The sequence below is a fragment of the Ochotona princeps genome, chromosome 1 (genome assembly GCF_030435755.1).
Source record: "Ochotona princeps isolate mOchPri1 chromosome 1, mOchPri1.hap1, whole genome shotgun sequence".
Classification (NCBI taxonomy): domain Eukaryota; kingdom Metazoa; phylum Chordata; class Mammalia; order Lagomorpha; family Ochotonidae; genus Ochotona; species Ochotona princeps.
Genome location: NC_080832.1, coordinates 163,557,709 through 163,579,751, shown reverse-complemented (window position 1 = coordinate 163,579,751; position 22,043 = coordinate 163,557,709). Strand labels below are relative to the sequence as shown.

The following is a 22,043-nucleotide window of genomic DNA, read 5'->3' as shown; positions in this document are numbered from 1 at the left end:
CTTTCAGGTCTCCCACATAGGTGCTGGGCCCTAAGGACTTGAGCTACCCCCGCTGCTTTTCCAGACCATAAGCTGTGATCTGGACAGGGGAGCCACCGGGACATGAACTGGCACCCATATGCGATGCCAGTGCCTGTATATAGAGGCTTAGCCTACCATGCCATGGTGCAAATCATTGCTTCTTTTACATTGCTGTAATATCATCATTTTTCTCTTTAGTAAGGAAAGGAAAGGGGCAAAAAATTAACTTAGGCTTTGATAAAACTATTGCATTGCCACGGGGACAGTGGAAGAGTGTGGGGCCATCAGGAGGCTACTGGGGAGTTTGGGACCTTCCTCTCTAGCGCGGAGCACATACGTGTGTTCTGGCCAAAATATCAGAACGGCCAGCCCTCTCACTGAAGTTACATCTCTTCCCTGAGACACCACTTCTGGAAAGTTTTAGTGCTAAGGACTCTGAACCATCGGAAAGTTTTCACCGTGCAACGTTTGAGAGCTGCAGCTGGATTTTATTTTCCAGGTGCGCCGGCAGCATACAGGCCCTTGCCCCATCACTACCAAGCCTGGGAGATTCAGCAAGAGACGTCAGTCTGCAGAAGGCTGAGCAAGTCGAGTCCACAGGCTGCAGTAAACGAAGAGTGATGGAGGAAGAGGAGGAGGAGGAGTGCTTCATCAACGAGGACAACAAAAAGAGCAGAATGGATGGAGCGGGCGTAGGGCATCAACATGCCTTGGAAAGGCCCCAGGAAGCCGTGCAAACCCAGGCGAGCGGCCGGGGCGAGCCCCAGGAACTTGCTGGAGTGAAGACCGCCAGAGAGCCAGAACTGGGGAGCCCACTGGGTAGGAAGTGGCTTTTGTTGCAGACTTTGAAAGCTGCTTAACCTTTTACAGCAAGCATCTCCAGCGTAGACGTGAGACTTCACGTAGTCTCACAGTCTAAGGGAACCGTGATGCTATCCTGGCACCACTTGTGTCTTTAACTCTGTTTAAACAAAACAAAATCTGATTTTTTTTCATGATGTCATTGTCCAGCGTGCCTGTGAGAGGATGGCTATGTCAAATCAGATTCCTGAGACTCCTCTATTTTTTTTGTTCTAAAAAAGGCATTTATCAATATCTAGAACAAGAGAAGTGTGCAAGGAGCGTATGGTGAATAAATACAAATTTTTAAAAGGAAAGCTATGATCTGTGTCTCCCCGTTCGTGTCCTTATAACATGTGTGCAGTAGCTGCTCAATAAATGACTAAATGGAACCCGGGCAGGTACATGGCCATGAACAGGAGTCGTCACGCAGAAGTCAAAGGACTATGGGGTTTTATTACTGAGTCATTATGTAAGTTAGAACTGACGTTGACATGAACTAGAGCTTAAATGCGTAAGAAGGAAGGTGCAACGTGGGAGAAATTTGAGAGCCGTAGAATACGTTTTATTGGGTGTTTTATTCCCAGCCAGCCAGGGAAAGCGTCATCTGTGTGCCTTACATGTGTCTTAAATAGAGCCCACACTTTTTTTTTTTTGGTAAAGTTAATTTATGATGTCAAACATTTCAATGGCGTGAAGAACGGTTTCTTTATTCCTTCTTTTCTCTTCATTTTGATTAAAATAATGGGCTGTATTGGGAACTTTTTTTTTCCTAAAAAAATGGGATTAAACCATTTCGCATCTTTGAATGAAAATGGACCTGGCTGGGAAGCAACATCTGTTTGGATAGAATGTAGTGTGTCGGGGGTGAGGGTTGAAGATTTTTGACTGTCTTGGGGTCCTGCCTGTCTTCTCAGGTACTGAGTGGCATCTTCCTGAGTCAGAGAGATTACTAAGAAATGGAAGCTGTATTTGTGGAGCATCAGGAGTGAAATAGACGGTCCGTTGTGTTTCTTTATCAATGACCCAGTCTCCATCAGGAAGCCACTGCTCGCTGCCCCACAGAGGTTGCATGCTTGACCTGTGGCCCTTCTTTCTTTTTCTCTTACCTTCTAGATGGCATCCTGGCACCTGCTGCCCCATTCGGTCACCGTATTGTGACAGCCAGACAGGCAGCGGTCAACAGTTTCTACACTGTGAGCAAAACAGAAATCTTAGGAGGGTAAGTAACCCTGGATCTGAACACTCTGCCCATGACAGCAGAGAGCCTCCCATGAGAGGCCCAGGCACTCACCGCCCCTCGCGGCCTCACCCGAGAATCACAACCTATAGAAACACGTTGGGAGAGGGCTTTGAACCATTTCCGAAAGACACGCCCAGTGCCAGAAGGGTTAATGCGATGACTCAATAGATGCTGTGCTTATTATCTGCCTTTCCTCCCATGCTGTAATGTCTGGAAGTAAGAAAATCCCAACATGAGTCACTGGAGGGTTCAGAAGCTGCCCAAAGCCATGGCTTAAGGCCTTGGGAGACAAAAGGTAGAAATGAGTAAGACTTCACAGTTCCTGTGGCGTGTGTCAAACCTTAGGGTCATTGTGGCTGGTTTTCCAGTCACACTGTTTCTACATTAATTACTATCGTCTGTTTCAACAGATGACTTTCTTCTGAAAATTAATTAATTAATTTTTATTTGAAAGGCAGAGTTACAGAGCGAAGGAGAGACAGAGAGGGAGGTCTTCCACCTGCTGGCTCACTCCACAAATGGCCACAATAACTGGAGCTGAGCTAGTTTGAACACTGGAGCTAGGACCTGGAGTTTCTTCTGGATCTCCCACATGGATGCAGGGTCCCAAAGCTTTGGGCCACCCTCCATTGCTGTCCCAAACCATAAGCAGAGAGCTTGATAGGAAGTGGAGGAGTCAGGACATGAACTGGTGCCCATATGGGATGCCAGTGCTACGGACAGAGGATTAGCTTACTATGCCACGACACTGGTTCCAATAGATTTTCTTTACTAAAGGATTTATTTGAGGGACACTTAGAAACACTGTTTCTCCCTGGGGAGGGAACATGTAAGTTTATCAGGGAGTGCACCCACAGAGGAGAGTGTTCTTTCCCCCTTTGACTACTTTCAAAATCCACCTAAAATGTCTTGTAACCCCAAACCTAACTATGCAGTTTCTGCTGTCAGCACGTGTATGTGAACTCAGATGAAGAGATTAAAGTTTCCATACATGTGTATGTACCTGATATGCCATCACAAGGAAAAACAGGCCGAGCTATTGCAATATAGTACCTGTGAGTGATCAACAAGTAGGCAGCTGATACTTGTGGTCCATCCTTCCTCCTCCTCCTACTGTGGTTTTCTGTTGTGCTCTGCCACACAGGACCAGCTGACTTTTTTTTCCCTAGCCAGTTCACCACAGGAAACCTTCCAAGAACCCATAGGGATGGGCTTGGGGGAGCACTGAAAATTACAAAATATGAACTGGTGCCATGGGATTCTAAAGGACATGGGTCTTCAGGGACGTCAGTGGCCAGCCAGTAGCTGTTTCTCTAAAGGGAGAATGGTTATTTGCAGAGGACACTTTGAAATGATTCCCAGTGTGTGTGTGTGTGTGTGTGTGTGTGTGTGCAGGAATGTTTGTCACTAGCTCCTTTCTCCTTGCTCATCGGCCACTATTGGGGTTTCCTGATTGCTCTGTACCAGTTGCTGGTCACCACTTGCTCTGGGCTCCACTCCACATGGACAACTTGGAACTCACTCACGAATAAGTCACATGTGCATGTGCCTTGTTTCAAAATGCAAAGATATCATGCAGACTTGCACCTCCTTCTGTTAAAAAAATATTTAAAGAGATGGAGAGACATGAGACACAGAAAGACAGACCGAGCTACCATCTGCTGGGTCACCCCTTCCTCTTCCCCACAACGACTGGGGTTGGATCAGGCCAAAGCCAGGAGCCGAGCACTCAGTCCGGGTCTCTCAACCAGTTGAGCCGTTATTTGTGGCTTCCCAGGATACTCATGGGCAGGAAGTTAAAACTGGAGAGCCAGAGTTAGAAATTGAATCCAGGTTCTCTAACATGAAACACAGCATCTCAGGTTGTGTGGACCAAAAGCCCACCCTGTATTTCTATTTTAGTACAACGAGTTTCAGGGTGCAACACCTTGTATGTCATCCCTTGTGCTAGGGATGCCCCCCTTCCTCTGGAATTTTTCTGAGGTCATGTCCTGTCTTGTGGCCTGTAAAGTATTTGTAACTTCTCTGACATCCTTGTTCCCTTAGCATGAGGTCATCAGTTTGCTGGACCAGCATGAGTCCTGTGAGATGGCCGCAATAGTCAAGTCCCTTGCAGAAGTCATGCTACAGAGCCCGAAAGTTGAGGTATCCCTGGAGTCAGACAGTGATGGGTGCCACTGCTGGGCCAGGCAGTTCCAGTTACCACGGCTAATGAAGGGACAAAACACATTTCTTCATCAGCAGCTCGAGTAGCTGTGCTGGGCTGATGTGCTCCAGTAGGGACTACAGCTGAAGATCTGGTTGCAGCTGAAGCCTGCTGGACTCTGTTTATACTAACGTCACATCTCTAGCAAGATTCATCTGCCTCTGTACTGAGTGGGATGTGCACCTGACAGCTCCTGCTTCTGTCCAGCGTTGCAGGGGCCTTTCTCTGCTGCGTGGTAGCCTCCCTCAAGTTCTCTGTTTGCTTGGGAGTCCCATCCCTCAGCCTTTCCAGTCCCTTCTGTGACAGTCACCATTGCACACAACAGGGACATGGGCCTTCAGTGAATCAGGAATGAGATTTCATACTGTGTTGAAGTTACAGTAGATGTAGTTACTGTTTCGCCCTTCCCTGGGACTGCTGTGCAGCACCCGTTCCTCATCTCTCCCTCCTCCTCGACAGCGGGCGTTTCGGCCAGGTTCACAAGTGCGAAGAGAAAGCAACAGGACTGAAGCTGGCCGCCAAAATCATTAAGACCAGAGGCGTGAGGGACAAGGTAAAGGCCACTGGAGAGGGGGATGGCGCCCAGAGCCATGTCCCATCTCGGGCACACTAAAGCCCCACGCCCTCCCACGCAGGAGGAAGTGAAGAATGAGATCAGTGTCATGAACCAGCTGGACCACGTGAACCTCATTCAGCTCTACGATGCCTTCGAGTCCAAGAATGACATCGTGTTGGTGCTGGAATAGTAGGTGTCCCTGTCCCACCCCTTGTTCCAGCCCCCGCACACCACCCCAACAGCGCAGATCGAAGCTCATGCGCCTTTGCTACTGACGCCCGAGAAACACAGGCTCCCGTCAGTTCCATGCGCATGTCCGTGTGTTATGTTACTGATACAAGTAACAAGACAGAGCACACCCAGCTTTGTATCTAGGTTACAGAAATGAAGCTTACATATTATGAAAGCTGGAAGAAAGCAAAATGTTTATGCTTTAAAAAAGATTTATTATTTAATTATTTGAAAAGTGAGGAGAGAGACAGACAGACACAGAGAGAAACTGATCTTCCATTTACTGGTTCACTCCGCAATGTCCTGAATAGTTAGGGCTAGGCTAGGCTGAAGGTAAAAGTTCAGATCTTCATCCAGGTCTTCCACATGCATGGCAGGGGCCTTTTTTTAAAGATTTGTTTTTATTTATTTGTAAGGCAGAGTTAACACACAGAGAGAGAGGGGGAGGTCTTTTACCTGATGATTCACCCTCCAAGTGACAGCAATGGCCAGGGTATGGGCAGGCTGAAGCCAGGAGCCAGGAGCTGCTTTTGGGTCTAACTGTGTGGGTGCGAGGGACCAAGCATTTGGGCCATCTTACATTGCTTTCCCATTAACTGGATGAGAAATGGCTGGTGTCCGTATGGGGTGCCAGCATCACAGACAGCAGCTCCACCTGCTATGCCAAAACCTGGTCCCAGGGGGCCCAAATACCTGAGCTATCTTCTGCAGCTTTATCAACAAATTCGTAGGGAGCCACATAAGAAGTAGAAAAATATTGTTTCTCTAATATGGGATGCTGGCCTTGCATGGAGTGCTTAGCCCCCTGTGACACACCACCGGCTCCAGCCACCTGTACTTTAACTACGTCCAGTTGTCTTCACTTCCCCTAGGGCATATGTCCCCAGCCCTAGAGGGGGATAGTATTGAATCCTCCATATGCCACATTTTATCCTGTGCATACATATCTGTGATAAAGTTTCATTTATAAATTAGGCATAGTAAGGGATGAGTGCTCACTAGAAATAAAATCGGGATGGTTATCACAATACAGTGAAGTAAAGCTAATGTGAGTGTGGTCTCATTGAGTCTGTCCCTGAGAGTGGTGTATCGTGCTGCGCTGCCCACAGTTGACCCCAGGTGGAGACAGAAAGGGTGGGAACTGAACCAGCAGACGAGGAGAATGAGTGCATTTGCTAATACACAATTCATATCAGTCTTGGTGATTACAGCAAAGAAACTTCAATTTAAAATCACTTCATCGTGGGTTAGTTAAACAATGAATAGTTCTAAAACAATACTGTGGTTCGGTATATATATATACATATATACATATATACATATATACATATATATACATACATACATATATACATATATACATATATACATATATACATACATACATATATACATATATACATATATACATATATACATATATACATACATACTTTGCCCCCATTTTGGGTTCTGTTTATCATGGTGCAATTAGGTGTTGTGGATAGTAATGTGGCTAGGCAAGCCGTGTAGACCTGACTTGTCACTGAAATGAGTCTGGGGTTTCACTGGGCAGAAGGGTAACTCACCTGCAGGTGGCGTTGGGATTTTTCCCACCCTTACACCTTCAGTCTTCTGGATGTTTGACACGTGTTCAGTGTAACACAGGGATTCATCCCAGAGCTGCACCCACTGACAAAAGGGGCTTTGCAATTCTGTGCCTGTAAAACCAAAAGTCTGCAAAATGGTGACTCTTCAGCAGAACTGTCTCACCAAGCTAGCCAAAGAGGGCAGATCAACGGCTGTGTCTCCACGCCACTGGGCAGAGCTAGAGGAACTGACACACCGAGTGGCTACTGGGTGAGTGCATGGCCGTGAAGGGACCGGGCCTAAGGGTTTCCCTGTCTCCGTTCTACAGTGTGGATGGTGGGGAGCTCTTCGACCGCATCATCGATGAGAACTGCAGCCTCACGGAGCTGGACACCATTCTCTTTGTCAAGCAGATATGTGAGGGCATCAGACACATGCATCAGATGTACATCCTGCACTTGGACCTGAAGGTAGAGCAGCTGCCTGTGTGTCTCCCCCTTGGAGATCCTGTGTCCCAGCAGCGCCTAGGCACCAGCTCAGGACAGGAGTAGCACCCCTGACTAGGTTTTCAGAAAAGAGTAATAATCCGGTTTCTTAACTTCCTGTACTCATTTCCAAAACCTTTTCTCGGCCCCTTAATGCATGTATGTATTCAGATTCTGGAGTTTGGCCAGTGTTTACAGACTTCCATGTGGTAGAAGGTTTTCCTCAAAGTTTAGAATGAAAATCATCACCATCACCACCCCAACCTTTCCATGTCAAGACAAATAGTGGGGAGGGTTTCAGCTAGTTCAGAATTCCCTGATGATGGCCAACCTCGGGGCATACCCAAGAGTGCCCCAGACCTTTCTGAATTATTCTAGGGAAATCTGGACTTTAGGGGTCTGCTTTCTTGGAGCATGGCTGTGCCAGCACTGTGGCGGTTGGAATACAGAACAGCCGGAGTGTGAGTGCCGAGGAGCAGGGCAGACAGGTGCGTGGGAGGAGGGGCACCATGCTGGAAACTGTTGACAGCAAATGAGAACAGCCAAGCCGCCTTCCTTTCTTCTTGTATTTATTGTTCTTGCTGCTCCCTGTTAAAGATCTATTTATATATTTGAAAGCCCAAGATACTTAAGGAGAGAGAGAGACAGACAGACACAGAGAGAATCTTCCATCTGTTGCTTCATTCACCAAATGGCCCTGACAGCTGGGACTGGTTTAAGGTGAAGCCATCTGGGTCTCCCATGTGGGTGCAGGGACTCGTCACCTGGGCCATCTGCTGCTGCTTTCCCAAACACATTCACAGGGGGCTGGATCAGAAGCAGAGAAGCTAGGACTTTGATTATGAGGTTCTTAGAACTGGACAGCAGACAATCCCAGATACAACCAAGACAAGACCCAGACCTCCAAATCCTCATACTAATACTATGTCTAATACTGGAGCTAAACAGCCTAACATATATCCTCTTGTGTGGCTCCATCATTTTCTCATTTCCCTGTCTGCACAGCATGTCAGTGAGATAAAATATACCCTCCACAGAACATGCTAGCGCTTGCAAAGCACCAGGGATTGTGCAGCTAAATAAATGAAGCCTCCTTAAATAGGTTTCCATGGGCCTGTCTTCCTCCAGCTTTGCTCCCCTCACTTGCTTGATTTATGGCTGTTGTTTTTCCCGTCCCCAGTGGAGCAAGAGCAGGGTGGGGAAGTGGGATATTAAATGACCAGGTTAAAGGGGAAATTCATTAGCAGGGTCCTCAGTTACGAACTGAGCTTGATCACGCCTGTTTTCTTGGAGCGTTTTCATCGAGCATAGATAGTTTGGAGATATCCCCATGGGGATTTGATTGGCAACTGGGGATAGGAGCTGGCCTAGGGGAAGCCAGCCGACTCCATCTGCGGCTTCACAATGTTGACTGAGAACTTGCAATGGGTTGTTTTAGTTATGGCTTGTATGTAAAGATAATACCTAAGATGACGGCTGGGTGAGTTGTTACTGACCAGCTTTTCAGAAAGCTCTTTGGAAGGAAAGGGGCCAAAAACATTAAAAATACTTGTTCCTGTGTGGGGGGTGAGAGGGGGAAATTATGGGTGACCTGAAGAAAAGGTCTCCTGTATGTTTTTCTGGTTTGCAAATTGTATTCAATGAATATTGTTGGATCTCATAATCGTAAGACATGTGCTTTTGGAAATGCCCTCCAAGCTGTTTCTTTTCATTCTGCAAACCAGTTTTTTTGGATGCTACAGTATTCTTGGACAACTGAATGGCTTCGTGCGTAATTGACCAGTTATTTAAGCATGAAACCAGCTCTTCTAACATAGCACCCACTTTGTCTGCAGAAAATGACTTTTACTCCCCCGACATCTGGTTTAGAGATATTTTAGAAAAAGCCTTCCAAAGACACTACACTCAACCCAGGGGACTATTGAATGTTGATTAAGGAGACAATATATCATTTCATAAACTGTGGCTGAGTTTCTCATTTGAACCTCTTCTTCAGAAAGGTGTGGGAGGCGGAAGCCAAAATACCCTACCTGAACAGGCTGGAGAAATGCAGGCCCAGCATCCAGTGACGTGTGTGAGCATGCCCCGCGCACGCCCCGCTCATGCCCTTGCTTCTTAGGGCAGAGCTGGAATCCGCGTTTTGAAAGTTCTTGACTTTTCCTTGGCACATTTAATTCCCTCTCATGGACGATGCTGACTTTAAACCCAATTCCATATTCTTCCCAGGCTGCCGTTTTTCTTGTCCTAATCATGTAGGAACACATGTCATGCAATCCACGAACACCCAACAGCAGAGCTGCAGCCAACCCCCTGTCCTTTTTCCCCAAGAGTGTTAGATTAGTGAGGCAGTCTTACCCAAGTTTGACACCAATGGAATTTAGTCCAGGGTTTTAGCACGAAAACAATGCACAGCAAAACCTTGGAGTTGTACGAGATGAAGAACGGCCAGCAAAGGAAAGCCTTCCTCTTCCAGGAGGCTTTCTCGTAGACCAAATGCAAAGAGGGGGAATCTAAAGGTCGGGAATGCTTGGATGGTATTGCACACTCGATGTGGTTGTTCCAATGAATCAGGCCATTTCTCTCAGAACTCGTAAATCTCTGGAAGAAGGACTCTTCCAAGAAGGAGAAATTCATACTTCATAATTTTAGGGAGGTAGACGTCGAGTTCTGAGTGGGTCCCTGCCAATTCATTTGCAAAATCCCGAGGCTGTGTCTTTGCTTCCTTTCCCTCCAAGAAGGCCTCTGCCTGAACTCAGGCATTATGGTAACTGCAAAACCATGGAGTGGGACCAGCAGGGTAATGCAAGGCTGGCAGGGTACCCACAACCTCATCCACCACATAATTAAAGGAGAAAATACCCACACAGACAAGCCAGTCCCCAAGTGAAAGGCCTGATATGTTTTTCCTGAGTACGGTTGTATTTTTAGTTGTGGTTCAAGGACAATTTGAGGGAAGGATAGTTGTTTTCATTGCTAATGTGTCTCTTTTCTCCTGGCAGCCTGAGAATATCCTGTGTGTGAGTCGGGATGCTAAGCAAATAAAGATTATTGATTTTGGATTGGCCAGAAGGTAAGTTTATTTGGATGTAGGTGAGTGAGAGGACATGATAGAGGTGCTCTCTCTTTCTGCAGAGATAAATCTGATAAAGCTGGCTTCATGTCCTCATTTCAAAGCCATCGCTAACCAAAATTGCATCCAGCGTTACCTGGCTGAATTTGAGATGTGAGTCCTTAGAGGTTTCTACAACACTGACAGTCAGAAATACGAAGAGTTAAAGCCCAAATGGTGAAGTTTATTAAGCTAAAGCCCATTCATTCTTAAAGTTGGTGAGAGTTAGTTTTTGCTTTTGATACTCCATTTGTAAAAAGAATATTTATCTTGAGAAAAATAAAAAAGAAGCAGTGATGTGTAAACAAGTTTGCAGAGGGACGTGGCCCATGTTTAGTTCACAGTAGAGGATAAAGTGTGTAACAGGGGACACACAGACAATTCAGCACATTAAGGATTCAGACGAGGAAGATGTCTGATTGGACGAACGTCTGGCTGACTCATCAGTGCTGGCTTGCTCGTATCATTCTTTGTCTAGGACCCTGGTCATGATCCGTTATGTAGACGTCCTAATTGTTCAGAGTGGTTTTGTCTGCAATTCTTTAGGATTGTTAAGGTCCCAGAATACTAACTGTGATTATTTCTCCACCTTCTCTCTTAAAACTTTCAGATACAAGCCCAGGGAGAAGCTGAAGGTGAACTTTGGGACCCCGGAGTTTCTTGCCCCCGAAGTTGTCAACTATGATTTCGTTTCCTTTCCCACAGACATGTGGAGCGTGGGGGTCATCGCCTACATGTTGTAAGCAGCTTTCTCATCTCTCTCTGAGGCTCATGCGTCATCTCCACACATGGCCGAGGGGGCTTCGCTGTTTTCAGTAATACCCCTAATTTAGGTCTTTTGAGAATGAGTATCAGGGAGGACACGGTGGTACAGCAGGCTAAGCTGCCACCTGCAACGGAGCATTCCAGATCCAACTGCTGATAAGACCCTTCCCCCACTGCTCTGCTTCCTGTCCAGCTCCTTGCTGATGCACCTGAGAAAGCAGTGGAAGATACACCAACCTGGAAACCCAGATGGAAGTTACATCCCCTCTTTCTCTCTTCCACCTCTTTGGATGTCTGAGTGTTGCTATGCCTTTCAAATAAATCAAGTGTATTTTTTAAAGATTTATGTATTTTTTTCTTGGGAAGCTGGATTTACAGAGAAAAGGAGAGACAGAAAGATCTTCTGTCAGCTGATTCACTCCCCAAGTGGCCGCAACAGCCGGGGCTGAGCCGATCTGAAGCCAGGAGCCAAGAGCTTTTCCCGGGTCTTTCATGCGGGTGCAGGGTCCCAAGGCTTTGAACCATCATTGACTGCTTTCCCAGGCCACAGGCAGGGAGCTGGAAGGGAAGTGGAGCAGCTAAAACACAAACTGGCCCCCCATATGGGATGCTTGTGCATTTATTAAAATTATTTCACTTATTAAAATACGAAAATATTTATCAAAATAAAAAGATTAAGTTTTGCTGTGGCACATTCAGTTGATTTCCACCAACTTTTTCCCCCCATCACGCTTCAGCCAAGAACATCAGTGGCAGTGCTGTCCACAACCGTTTGAACTCCTAGGCTTCCACCTGGAGCCCTGGAAACAGTTCTGAACACTGAACGCTCCTATTCCAATCACCTAAACAACTCATACCAGCCTTACTTCTTAAGGATGACATTCCCAATATTTGCGCTTAGAGCTGGTGTCAACACTTGTCAGCTGTAAGATGCTTTTTAAACATATATATATATATATATATATATATATATATATATATATTTGAAAATTACAGTAGCAGAGAGGGAGAGAGGCAGAGACACAGAAAAAGAAATCTTTCATCTGCTGGTTCACTCCTCCAAGGGGCTGCAGTGACAGAGGCTGGGCCAGGCTGAAGACAAGAGCCTGGAACTTCATCTAGGTCTCCCACGTGGGTATCAGGGACCACGTGAGCCTACCTCTGCTACTTTTCCAGACACATTAGCAGGGAGCTGGATCAGAAGTGGAGGAGTTGAGACTCTGTTTGGGTCACTTGGGTCGTCCCAAATGATATATGAACTTGCTGCACCACAACACCAGGGGCCCCACAAGACGCTTTGCAAGGAACTTGCATTCTTCTCTGAAAATCTGATTTGAATGTAGCTGCTGTCCTCATTACTTCTGTCGCTTCTTGGGAGTTGAGGAAAGGGAGGACGCATTTTCTTGACCACAATGTTATAAAATTCTGCTTCATTGTTGGATTATTCTTCTTTCCTTTTTAGATGACAGATCCAACACCAATCTGTCTGTAAAGGACTTGAGATTGATTTTTGATTTTTCCAATGTTGACTCTGAATGTTGTGTCCTGTAGACTTAGTGGCTTATCACCTTTCCTGGGAGACAACGACGCGGAGACACTGAACAATATCCTGGCCTGCAGGTGGGATCTGGAGGACGAAGAGTTTCAGGACATCTCCGATGAGGCCCGGGAGTTCATCTCCAAGCTTCTCATCAAGGAGAAGAGGTAGCCTCACTCGTTCTGCATGCTGACAGAAGCAGTGGGTCACCAGAGAGCTCTGTCTGTGCTCCTAGGACCTTTAAAATGCATCTACCCCCTTGGTGACTTGATGGGTATGTGAGTAGAATGTTACAAATAGAATAAGGTTTGATCTTGCCGAGATCTGAGACTGCTTTGGTCTTGAGGCTTGGATGGGGCTCCAGGAACTTCCATCCTGTCTTTGGTGACAAAACCCTGGCAGTCACAGACCCCTGCTGAGCCTCTGTTGAGTCATCTTCAAAATGAAAGGTTTGGGATGAGTTATTTGTACATTCCCATACACCTTCACAAAGCATGCATATGGCTCCCTGAAGCTGGACAGCTTGACCAACGTTTTATTTGGAAACCAACTCTGTGCCAAGCCACACCAAATGCTCCAGGACAGTGTCTGTTTTAACCACCACCCCCCACCAGCTCCCAATGTCATGAGGTAGAAATTACTATTATTCTGTTTCACAGATGAAACTCCAAGTTGTTTTAATGGTAAATGGTAGAATGGATGCCCAAACCCATGCCAAGCTTCTCCCAAGGCCATATACCTAGCTGTTATATGGAATCTTTGTGTTCTCACTCACTAAAACTGTACAATTCAAAATTTAGTGGATGATGAAGAGTGGTATTGAAATCCAGGGGCTTGCATTTTAGAATCATAAAGAGGGAAGGGGACTGGGATTACCAAATCAGACAGTGTTTCAGATGGGTTTATATTGTGTCTAAACTATAAAAGACTGAAGTGTATTTAAGGTTTTTCAGGGCCAGTGTGTTAGGAACATTTAAAAACTTGATGGAAGAATACAAATAATGGAAAAAGAGATTCATGTATTTCAAAGATATTTGCATTAAAATATATTTTACTTTCACTTCTCTTTCTAAAGATTTATTTTATTTGAAAGGCAAAGTTACAGAAAAAGGCAGGGTGGGGGAGCAGAGAGAAACAGAGAGATCTTCTCTCTGCTCATGCTGTCCAAATGACTGCAACAGTTAGGGTTGAGCCAGCAAAAGCCAGGAGCCACTAACTTCATTGGGTAGCGGAGTTCTTGAGTACTTGGACCTTCCCCTGCTGTTTTCCTGGGTCCGTTATCAGGAAGCTACAATGAAAGTGGAGGAGCTAAAATGTAAACATGCTGGGGTCACAGGTAGTGGCCTAACTTACTACACTGCATGCTGACCCATTAGTTCTACTTTTCCAACAACTTTTGCAAGTAGCCTCTTACAATGAGGTTGACATGAAGAAAGAGTCAGAACTGAGTCCCTAGCAGGCCAGAGGGCTTAGCCAGGCCATGAGAATCAGTGTGAGAGGAGAGGTGGTCCACAAATAGGGATTGCCTTTGTACTTTTTCCGTAACGGAAAGACACGATAAAAGTTGTTACTACTAACAAGTGATTGTTCTTATCTGCACAAGACTCCAGGCAGTGAGCAGATGGCCAACAACCCCCAGGAAATCCACGGAGAGTGAGAAATCCATATTAATGGAGAGCCTGTTTTCTACACACATTCTTAGGTGACATCTGATGTAACCCCTAGGTCTTCCTGGGTGTGTGGGTATTGCCACCGTGAACGGACAGATGAAGACACAGAGGCCGAGAGCAGTAAAGCAGCCTTTCAACACAGAGTAGGTGCAAACACAGGGCTGCTGGACCTCGGCACCCATGCGTTGGGTCCCTCCTTTAGCCCTAGGATGCCAGGACTCTGCCGAGGGGTTGGGTGAAGCAGACCTGCGGCCTGGTGCTTCAAGGCTGCCTGAAGCTCCTTTCTCAGCATTTTCCTGAAGCAGAGAGCCTGTAGATTGATCTTATCATTTGTTAATTTATCTGTCTAGCTGACTGATAGGAGTTCTTGCATTCATGAAACTTAGCAATCACTATCTGTGTTTCAATGGAGATGCACAGTTGTTCACAAAGGTTGCTTGTCTTAGCCGTGCTGTTGTCCTGCCTGGATTTCACGATAGCCTTTGCCACTCAGCTCAGAGAAGGCATACTTGACTGTGACTTTGGCATTTGGCCTACTGGTCTACTGAAGATAGACACTAGGGCAGAGGTTGGGCAGCAGCTGGACATCCTACTAATGAGCTCCTGGTTTCCTTTTAGTTGGAGAATAAGTGCGAGTGAAGCTCTCAAGCACCCTTGGTTGTCAGACCACAAGCTCCACGCCAGACTAAGTGCCCAGGTGACCAAACCTTCTTGTTTCTCCTGCTTTTTTTCCTGCTTTGTGATGATCTGATGCTGGCCACAGTCCTACTAATCCCAAATGAAAAAGTGTTTTCTCATACCTTTCAAATCACGTGCTTGCGTTAGATTGTTTAGCATGCTTTTGCCAAGCAGTTGGTAGTAGTTTTAGATAATGTCAATATGATTTTTATGTTTAATAGAATGCTGTTTTCACCTACACTGATATCTTTATCATGAAATCATTGTACTCATCAAAAAAATGAATTGTAACCTTGTAGGATATGTAAACATATATATGAAAGATCTTCAGAAAGTTATCAGAAAAATCCATATTCTAGAACAAACTGAATGGATTTCAAAATGCGTTACACCAAAATAAACCTTTTTTAAAAAACACTGATTGATTTGAGAGCAGATTGACAACAGAGAAAAAAAGAGAGACAGACAGATTTTCCACGCACTGGTTCATGCTACTAAAAGCTCCAACTGATGGCTGGGCCAAAACTAGGGGCCTGGACCTTTATCTGAGTCTCTTGCATGGGTGGCATGGGGTCAGATACTTGGGCCATCCTCCACTATATTTCCAGGTACATTAACAGGAAGATGGATCAAGAGTGGAGTAGCTGAAAAAAAAGAAAGTGGAGTAGCTGGACTAGAATCAACAATCTGCTTGTGAGGGGGTTGGAGAAATGCTGGCATCTTATGCAACAGTTTAACTTGCAGCATCATATCACCTGCCCCAATGATTTGCAAACTTATAGGTCCGTTTATAAATATATATTTTAATTTCATTTCCCCACAAACCTTTTGGAGTTACCCTTGTGCACAGCCTAAGATATATAAGCATAAAAAAAGTTTTGGGAAAGTACATACACGGTTGTACATTTGAGAGAACTCATAGTTCTAAACTCTGTTGACCTGATTTGGTCTGCTGTCAGCATTGAGTCTTAAATCCCAACACTCGGCTTGGTTCAGGCAGTTGTACGGGTATTTGTGAAGGAGACCTTCACCAGTGTCTGCTGGGATCCACTCAAAGCCCACACTCTGAGATAACCTGATTGTGAAATTGTACCTGTTCTCACAGGCATAGTTATCATTTATGGCATCACTCTCTTACCTTTCTTTCTTTCTTTTTTTTAAGACTTATTCATTTTATTTGAAAGACAGATTTACAATGAGAAGGAGAGACAGAGAAGGAAAGATCTTCCATCTGCTGGTTCACTTCCCAAATGGCCACAATGGCTGGAACTGAACCGATCACAACCCAGGAGTCAGGAAATTCTTCCTACTTTCCCACATGGGTGCAGGGGCTCAAGTTCTGGGACCATCCTCCACTTCTTTCCCAGGCCAAAGCAGAAAATGGATGAGAAATGGAACAGCCAGAATACAAACTGGTGCCCATATGGGATACTGACACTTGAAGGTAGATGATTAGCTTGTTAAGCCATGGCACTATCCCCTAACTCCCTCATCTTCTCTCTGCACAGACTTTCTTCCCGAGGCCTCAAAACCTCTGTGCACCTGAACAGTGGATGTTTCCACTTGTATCTTCCAATCCCTAGAGCTCACCTCCTCCTCCCACTTCCCCCATCCCCCAGCCAAGGATGCTCGCTGGATGGCCTCCATAACACCTTGCATCCTCCTTGTCTCCTCCCCGCACTCCCTCAGCACTGCCCTCTCTGCCCACCCCACACCGCATCTCCTGCCAGCTCATACTTAATTTGTCTCAAAGTCTCCAATTCCTTTGGGATCTGTCCAGTTCCTTCCATCTCCTGGCTTGGGACATCTATCCCTGGATCACTGTCAACTCCTTTTTCACATCGTCTCCATCCAGATCATTGTGGATTACAGGAATGACACAGGAGTCTCTTTACCACATACTTGGTACGACCGTCTAGATGCACGCACAGGTAACACGCAGGCTCTGCCTCCATGCTCACTGGGGCGCCATCTTGCACGAGTGTCACTGAGGGTAGCGTTGAGGTGGCCCGGCACGTATGAGACTGACACGCTTTCATTCCCTCCACCTTTTCTTCCCCACTCCCTGGGGTTTGGGAGTGGAACTTTTCCCCTGACCAACAAACCTTGGAATGAGTGTGCTCTGGGTACTCATTTTTTCCACATGCAGCTTTTATTGAAATTAACTCTACTTCTAAATCCAGCTCCAGCACCAAGTTTTATTTGTGTCTGAATATACCTTTCCTTGATAATTGGTACTGATGTCAAGTAAAAATAGACTTATTACCTAGCTGGTACCTCACCCAGACGACATAAACTGCTTATTAGGGCAACCAACCTATTTTGAGCCCATTCTCCACCAACTTATTTTTATCCAAGCCTATTGGTGTCCAAACACACTTTGACGTGGCAGAACAATATAGAAACCACAGCCAAGAATTAATGACTCTATACAGTCTGAAAAGTGTTTTAAATATTTTAAGAGCATATCATGACAACAAAAATATCCCCTTTGCTGTTGTTCTATCCAACTGCTGGTGCCCAAGGTGAGCAGATATTTCAAGAAGGGTGACAATTTAAAAACTAAATCCTGTTATAAAAAAATGGTCCGGTTATCATTGAAGTCATAATTAGGTAGCATAGGGCCAGCCAGTGTTCTGGCACATTACAAAAATAAACTCATTGAATCCCCAGACCAACACATGAAGCGAGTGCTGTTATTATCTTCAGAGAAGATGCGGAAGATGAAGGTGAAATTCTGGACTTTAGATAAGGGCCTTCCCACTGCTAGGGGAGGAGGCATGGGTGAGGTCTCCAGAACCATCCAGAAACCTTCTCCCTCTGTGTCACTGAAGGCCAGTAACACAGTCGCTGTTTTATGCACACTGGAACCCCTTATCTGAGATGCTAGGGACTGGAAGTGTTTCTCATTTTGGAATATTGGCATACACACAATGAAATACCTTGAGGATGGAACCCAAATCTAAGATTAAAACTCATTTATGGATCATATTAATCTATCCCTCCTGCACGTAGCCTGAAAATATCGTGTGTAGTATCATTGGTGTCCCTGGTGTGAGACCAGATATGGGGTTTTTCCATTTTTTATGTCAACACTCCGAAACATTTCAGATTTTGTAGTATTTATAATTTCAGATTTTAGATTAGAGATGCTCATCCTGAATTGAGATTTAATTTCCCTAGCAGATTTATCTTTTGGAAAATATTGATTCTGAGAAGTTCTATAAATTCAAAACTTACCTTTACACTGAAAACTTAATTCTGATCCCAAACTGTTTACCAAATCAGTCTAAATTCTATCTTTAATGTCTTTCATACATTTTATCTATCTTTTAGTGGTTTCATGCTTCAGAGAACTTACTATTCCTCAACCACCTGGCAGCATGTCTATTGCTAAATTGAAGAAAGAGTCCCTTTTCTGAGTGTATTAGCCTGTTTTCTGCTACTACAACAAAATACCCAAGGCTAGATGATTTTACCAAAAGAAGAAGTTTATTTATCTAGTAGCTTTGGAGGCTAGAAGTCCAAGCTGCATAGCACCAGCTCTCTCAGGGCGCCTTGGACTGCCTCACAGTGTGGTGCGTGGTGTCATGGCACAGCACAGGTTCGAAGAAGGGACAGCGAAGCAGGGAGTAGGGAGAGGCTCTCTGTGGTCTCTCAAGGTCCCTGAAGATCACCTCGTCTTTAACGATGGCCTCCTGGTAGACCCTACCCCAACTCGCAAGTTTCCAACACCCCAAACACAGTTCTTGAAAACAAACCTCCTAGAGTTGTCTTCATTCAATGCGACCCTCAAGATGGCTCCAGCCTTTCTTGAGGCCCGTGTCTGTCCATCAGAAGCCTCTCATCAGAAGCTGCTCTAGGCTGGGGTGCGGACAGGGCACTCCACAATTAGAAAGCATTTAGAACTCAGCATGCAACCTGCTATAGTCAGTCCGCGGTTTGGGATCAGAGCAAGCAAAGCTGAGCAAATAGGAGGTGCTATCTCTACGCCCAGAAACGAGAGAGCTGCTATCTCCTCCTCCCCCTTCTCAGTGCTACTCCTTTGGCTCACGCCCAGCCCTCATGGACTAATGAGAGAGCAAGGAGCATTGCAATGCTGATCCTGTTGCTCCCAATTACACAAGCAAACAAACCTTCACACATCCCCCATTGTCCACACCACACTGGACACGTGCAAGAACATCAAAATCCTCCTGCAGTGGATCTCAAACTCCCATTGCTGATGTAGCCTCTTCTACTCCTTCCCTATCAGCCCAAATCCTAGTGACCGTCTAACACCCAGATTAAATGCTGCAGCTGTATCTGTCAGACATCGTTTTTTTCTCCTGGTCCCCAAGCTGGAGGTTCTTTGTGTCTTCTTGACAACCTCACCTGTTAGACCTGAGCTCTTGGAAACAGCCATTTCCACATCTGCCTCAGCTTGGCTGCCATCACAGCCCTCCATGTCACTAGTATCGGCCCTTGTGCTATGGCCGAGGGACGTATGAGAAAGCACGGACATGTGAAAATGCAGTGGGATTAGGTGTAAGTGGTTGACTTTGACTTTTAAGTGAGAAGGAGGGAAGAAGTGAAGCGTTCTTAGAGGAAGCCTGGGCTCTGGGTGGATCAGAGGCGGGTGGGCACTTGGTTCACTGGGGGCTCATCAAGCGAACTCCAGGAGGATTTGTCACACAGTACCCAGCGATTGGCACATGGTTGTCCCAGTGTAAGTCAGGAAGTGATGGAAATGCCTGTCACACGTCTCAAACTGTCTTCTCCCTGTTTTCTTAGGAGGAGAAGAAGAATGGCAGCCCCAACGCTCAGAGCCTGTGACCAAAGGCATCTCCACTGGGTGTCCCTTAGAAAGGTTGGTGCCTGCATTTTCCTTGTGCAAGCCCCGAGAGAAAACAGTAACAGAACTTGAACTTGAGCTTGCACAGACTTGTATGGGAGGCTGGGTGGTCTTTCTGCTGAGGGCAGGAGAGGACCCTGGGTCTGTCATTTCCTGCTGTGTGGGTGGGGTTGGGTGATGGTCTCACACCCTAGCCTGCTGAGTGGCTGCTGGGAGAGGTTCCAAACCCAAGCCCTGAGCCCAGGGTCTGGGACATATGAGATAACCAGCTCAGTAGGCACCAGAAAACCACATAGAAACTGCCTTGTGTGAGCACAGAGGATGAGAGATGGGAAACCTGGGTCTTGGAAGCCAGCGCCTGCATTGGTTTTTCCTCCTATCAGCTGCCTCCTGGCCTTGCCCTGCTCTCTGACCCCAAAGAACACTGATCGGTACAAACGCAGACAAACATGTCCTCTCACCTACTTAGAGTTTTGTCAAAACTATTTAAAAAAATTTACTTATTTTTATTGGAAAGGCAGACCAGATTAACAGAGAGAAGGAGAAACAGAAAAAAAGATCTTCAATTTACTAATTCGTTCCCCAAATGATCTCCAGAGCCAAAGCTGAAAGGAGCTGTTTCTGGGTCTCCCACGTGGGTACAGGGTCCCAAGGCTTTGGGAGTCCTCTGCTGCTTTCCCAGGCCACATGCAGGAAGCTGGATGGGAAGTAGAGCATCCGGGACAGGAACCTGTACTCATTTAGGATGCCTGTGCTCACAGGTCAAGGATTAGCCAATTGAGCCATCGCACCTGCCCCATGTGAACTTGTCAGGGATGGTTTTACATGTGAATACCTTCTTCCACTGAAGAGTCATAATCCAGACCAGTGCAGGCCACACAGGGTGGGACCAAGGAAGAACCAGACTGCCACATGGGGGAAAAGCTCCAACATTTATGTCATTTTTGTGGGGAATCACTGACCCATATTGTCAATTGGCTTCCTAGTCTTGGATGGTAAGACCATGGTCATTTCTGTCCCTGGCTTGTAACCACGGCACATGATTCACGATCTGGGAGCCAGCAACTTACTGTGCCCACGGACCATGATCCCTTATTCAGATAAGTGTTTTTCTGTGTCTGAGATTTTTGTCTGTCTGTCTCACTGTGCATAACCCTGTCAGTGGCCTCAACTGTTCTGTAGAATAAGATGAGGCAGGAGGCACCCAGTCGATCCTAACAAAGGTATGGCTCAACTACTTGTAAGTCTATGCCTTATTTAGAAAGCCACGATGCTTTCACAGGAAGGCACACACTTTTCTGTGTCCAAAGATCATTGGTTTTGTGTTGAAAGCAGCAAGGCCATTCAGCTTTGGGGAAGAGAAGCGGGCTATGTTATTTCCAGGAGTCACGGACTTCTGGGCTCCCAGGCATCCTGCCGGTTCCTTCCCCATTGCCTCCTTCAGCCCCTCCCCCAGGAGCAGCTTTGTCCCAAGTACCACAAACCCCAAGGGTTTGCCACAAACCACCTTCCCACTGTAGGGCCTGGTGGGAATGGGTGACAGGGTGGGAAAGGGGTGCATTCCCGGGCAGACCTGCTGCCAGGGGCCAGGCCAGGGAAGAAGGGGGCAGGAAATGGCAGTGGGCGGAGACAGAATCTTTCTACACTGCACTTGGCGCTTTGAAGCCAGTGTGATAGGAGCTCGTGGCAGACCACACAGCAGCAATTAGGGGACAAAGACAGCTCACCCCGGCATGGTGAGACAGCCTTTGCAAGAACTGCTGCCTGAACCCTCTGCGCCTGGTCACGTCCTCTGCCTTCCAACGCTCCCTTGGGGCTGCCTTCCAACGCTCCCCCAAGCCCAGGTCTGCCATATGCTCCATTTGATCACAGAAATCCCTCTGGGTCCCACCGCTGGCTGAGGAAAAATCCTTTTGGAACCATGTGACACTGATGCTCCTGAGTTCATGTTCTTACTTTTGTGTTTAAATTGAAATGTAAATTTAAGATGCTAACTCAAAGATTGAGTAACAGCAACAATGGACCATTCTTTGTAGCGATATTCTCTGCCAGGCTAATAATGATGAGGGTCTTGGCAAGATACATTATGAGTGAAGCCAGACTTAAAATAATATTGATTTTAAAAACCGAGTGGCTGAATATTATGCCTGTGTGAAAAAGGGAGAGTTCCCAGGCTAAGTGAGTGAGGATGCACCAAAGTCTCCTGAAATTTGTTAGAGGGGTTTTGATGCACCAAAGAAATACTTCTGAAATCAAGCTGATATCATTTCATTTCTCATTTCCTATCTTGTATCCTATG

General features: G+C 46.1%; 1 protein-coding gene across 1 annotated transcript in view; it reads left to right on the top strand.

Annotated features, from left to right (window-relative positions):
• The window catches only part of MYLK4 (myosin light chain kinase family member 4), a 103,782-nt gene that overhangs the window by 80,082 nt on the left and 1,657 nt on the right, over window positions 1-22,043 (top strand). The window contains exons 5-14 of the mRNA XM_058670486.1: window positions 521-840; window positions 1,978-2,083; window positions 4,770-4,863; window positions 4,946-5,055; window positions 6,995-7,136; window positions 10,151-10,221; window positions 10,871-10,999; window positions 12,577-12,729; window positions 14,851-14,929; window positions 19,684-19,759. Coding sequence (XP_058526469.1) covers window positions 521-840; window positions 1,978-2,083; window positions 4,770-4,863; window positions 4,946-5,055; window positions 6,995-7,136; window positions 10,151-10,221; window positions 10,871-10,999; window positions 12,577-12,729; window positions 14,851-14,929; window positions 19,684-19,725 — 1,246 coding nt within the window. The 3' untranslated portion in view covers window positions 19,726-19,759. The remainder of the gene's footprint in view (window positions 1-520; window positions 841-1,977; window positions 2,084-4,769; window positions 4,864-4,945; window positions 5,056-6,994; window positions 7,137-10,150; window positions 10,222-10,870; window positions 11,000-12,576; window positions 12,730-14,850; window positions 14,930-19,683; window positions 19,760-22,043) is intronic.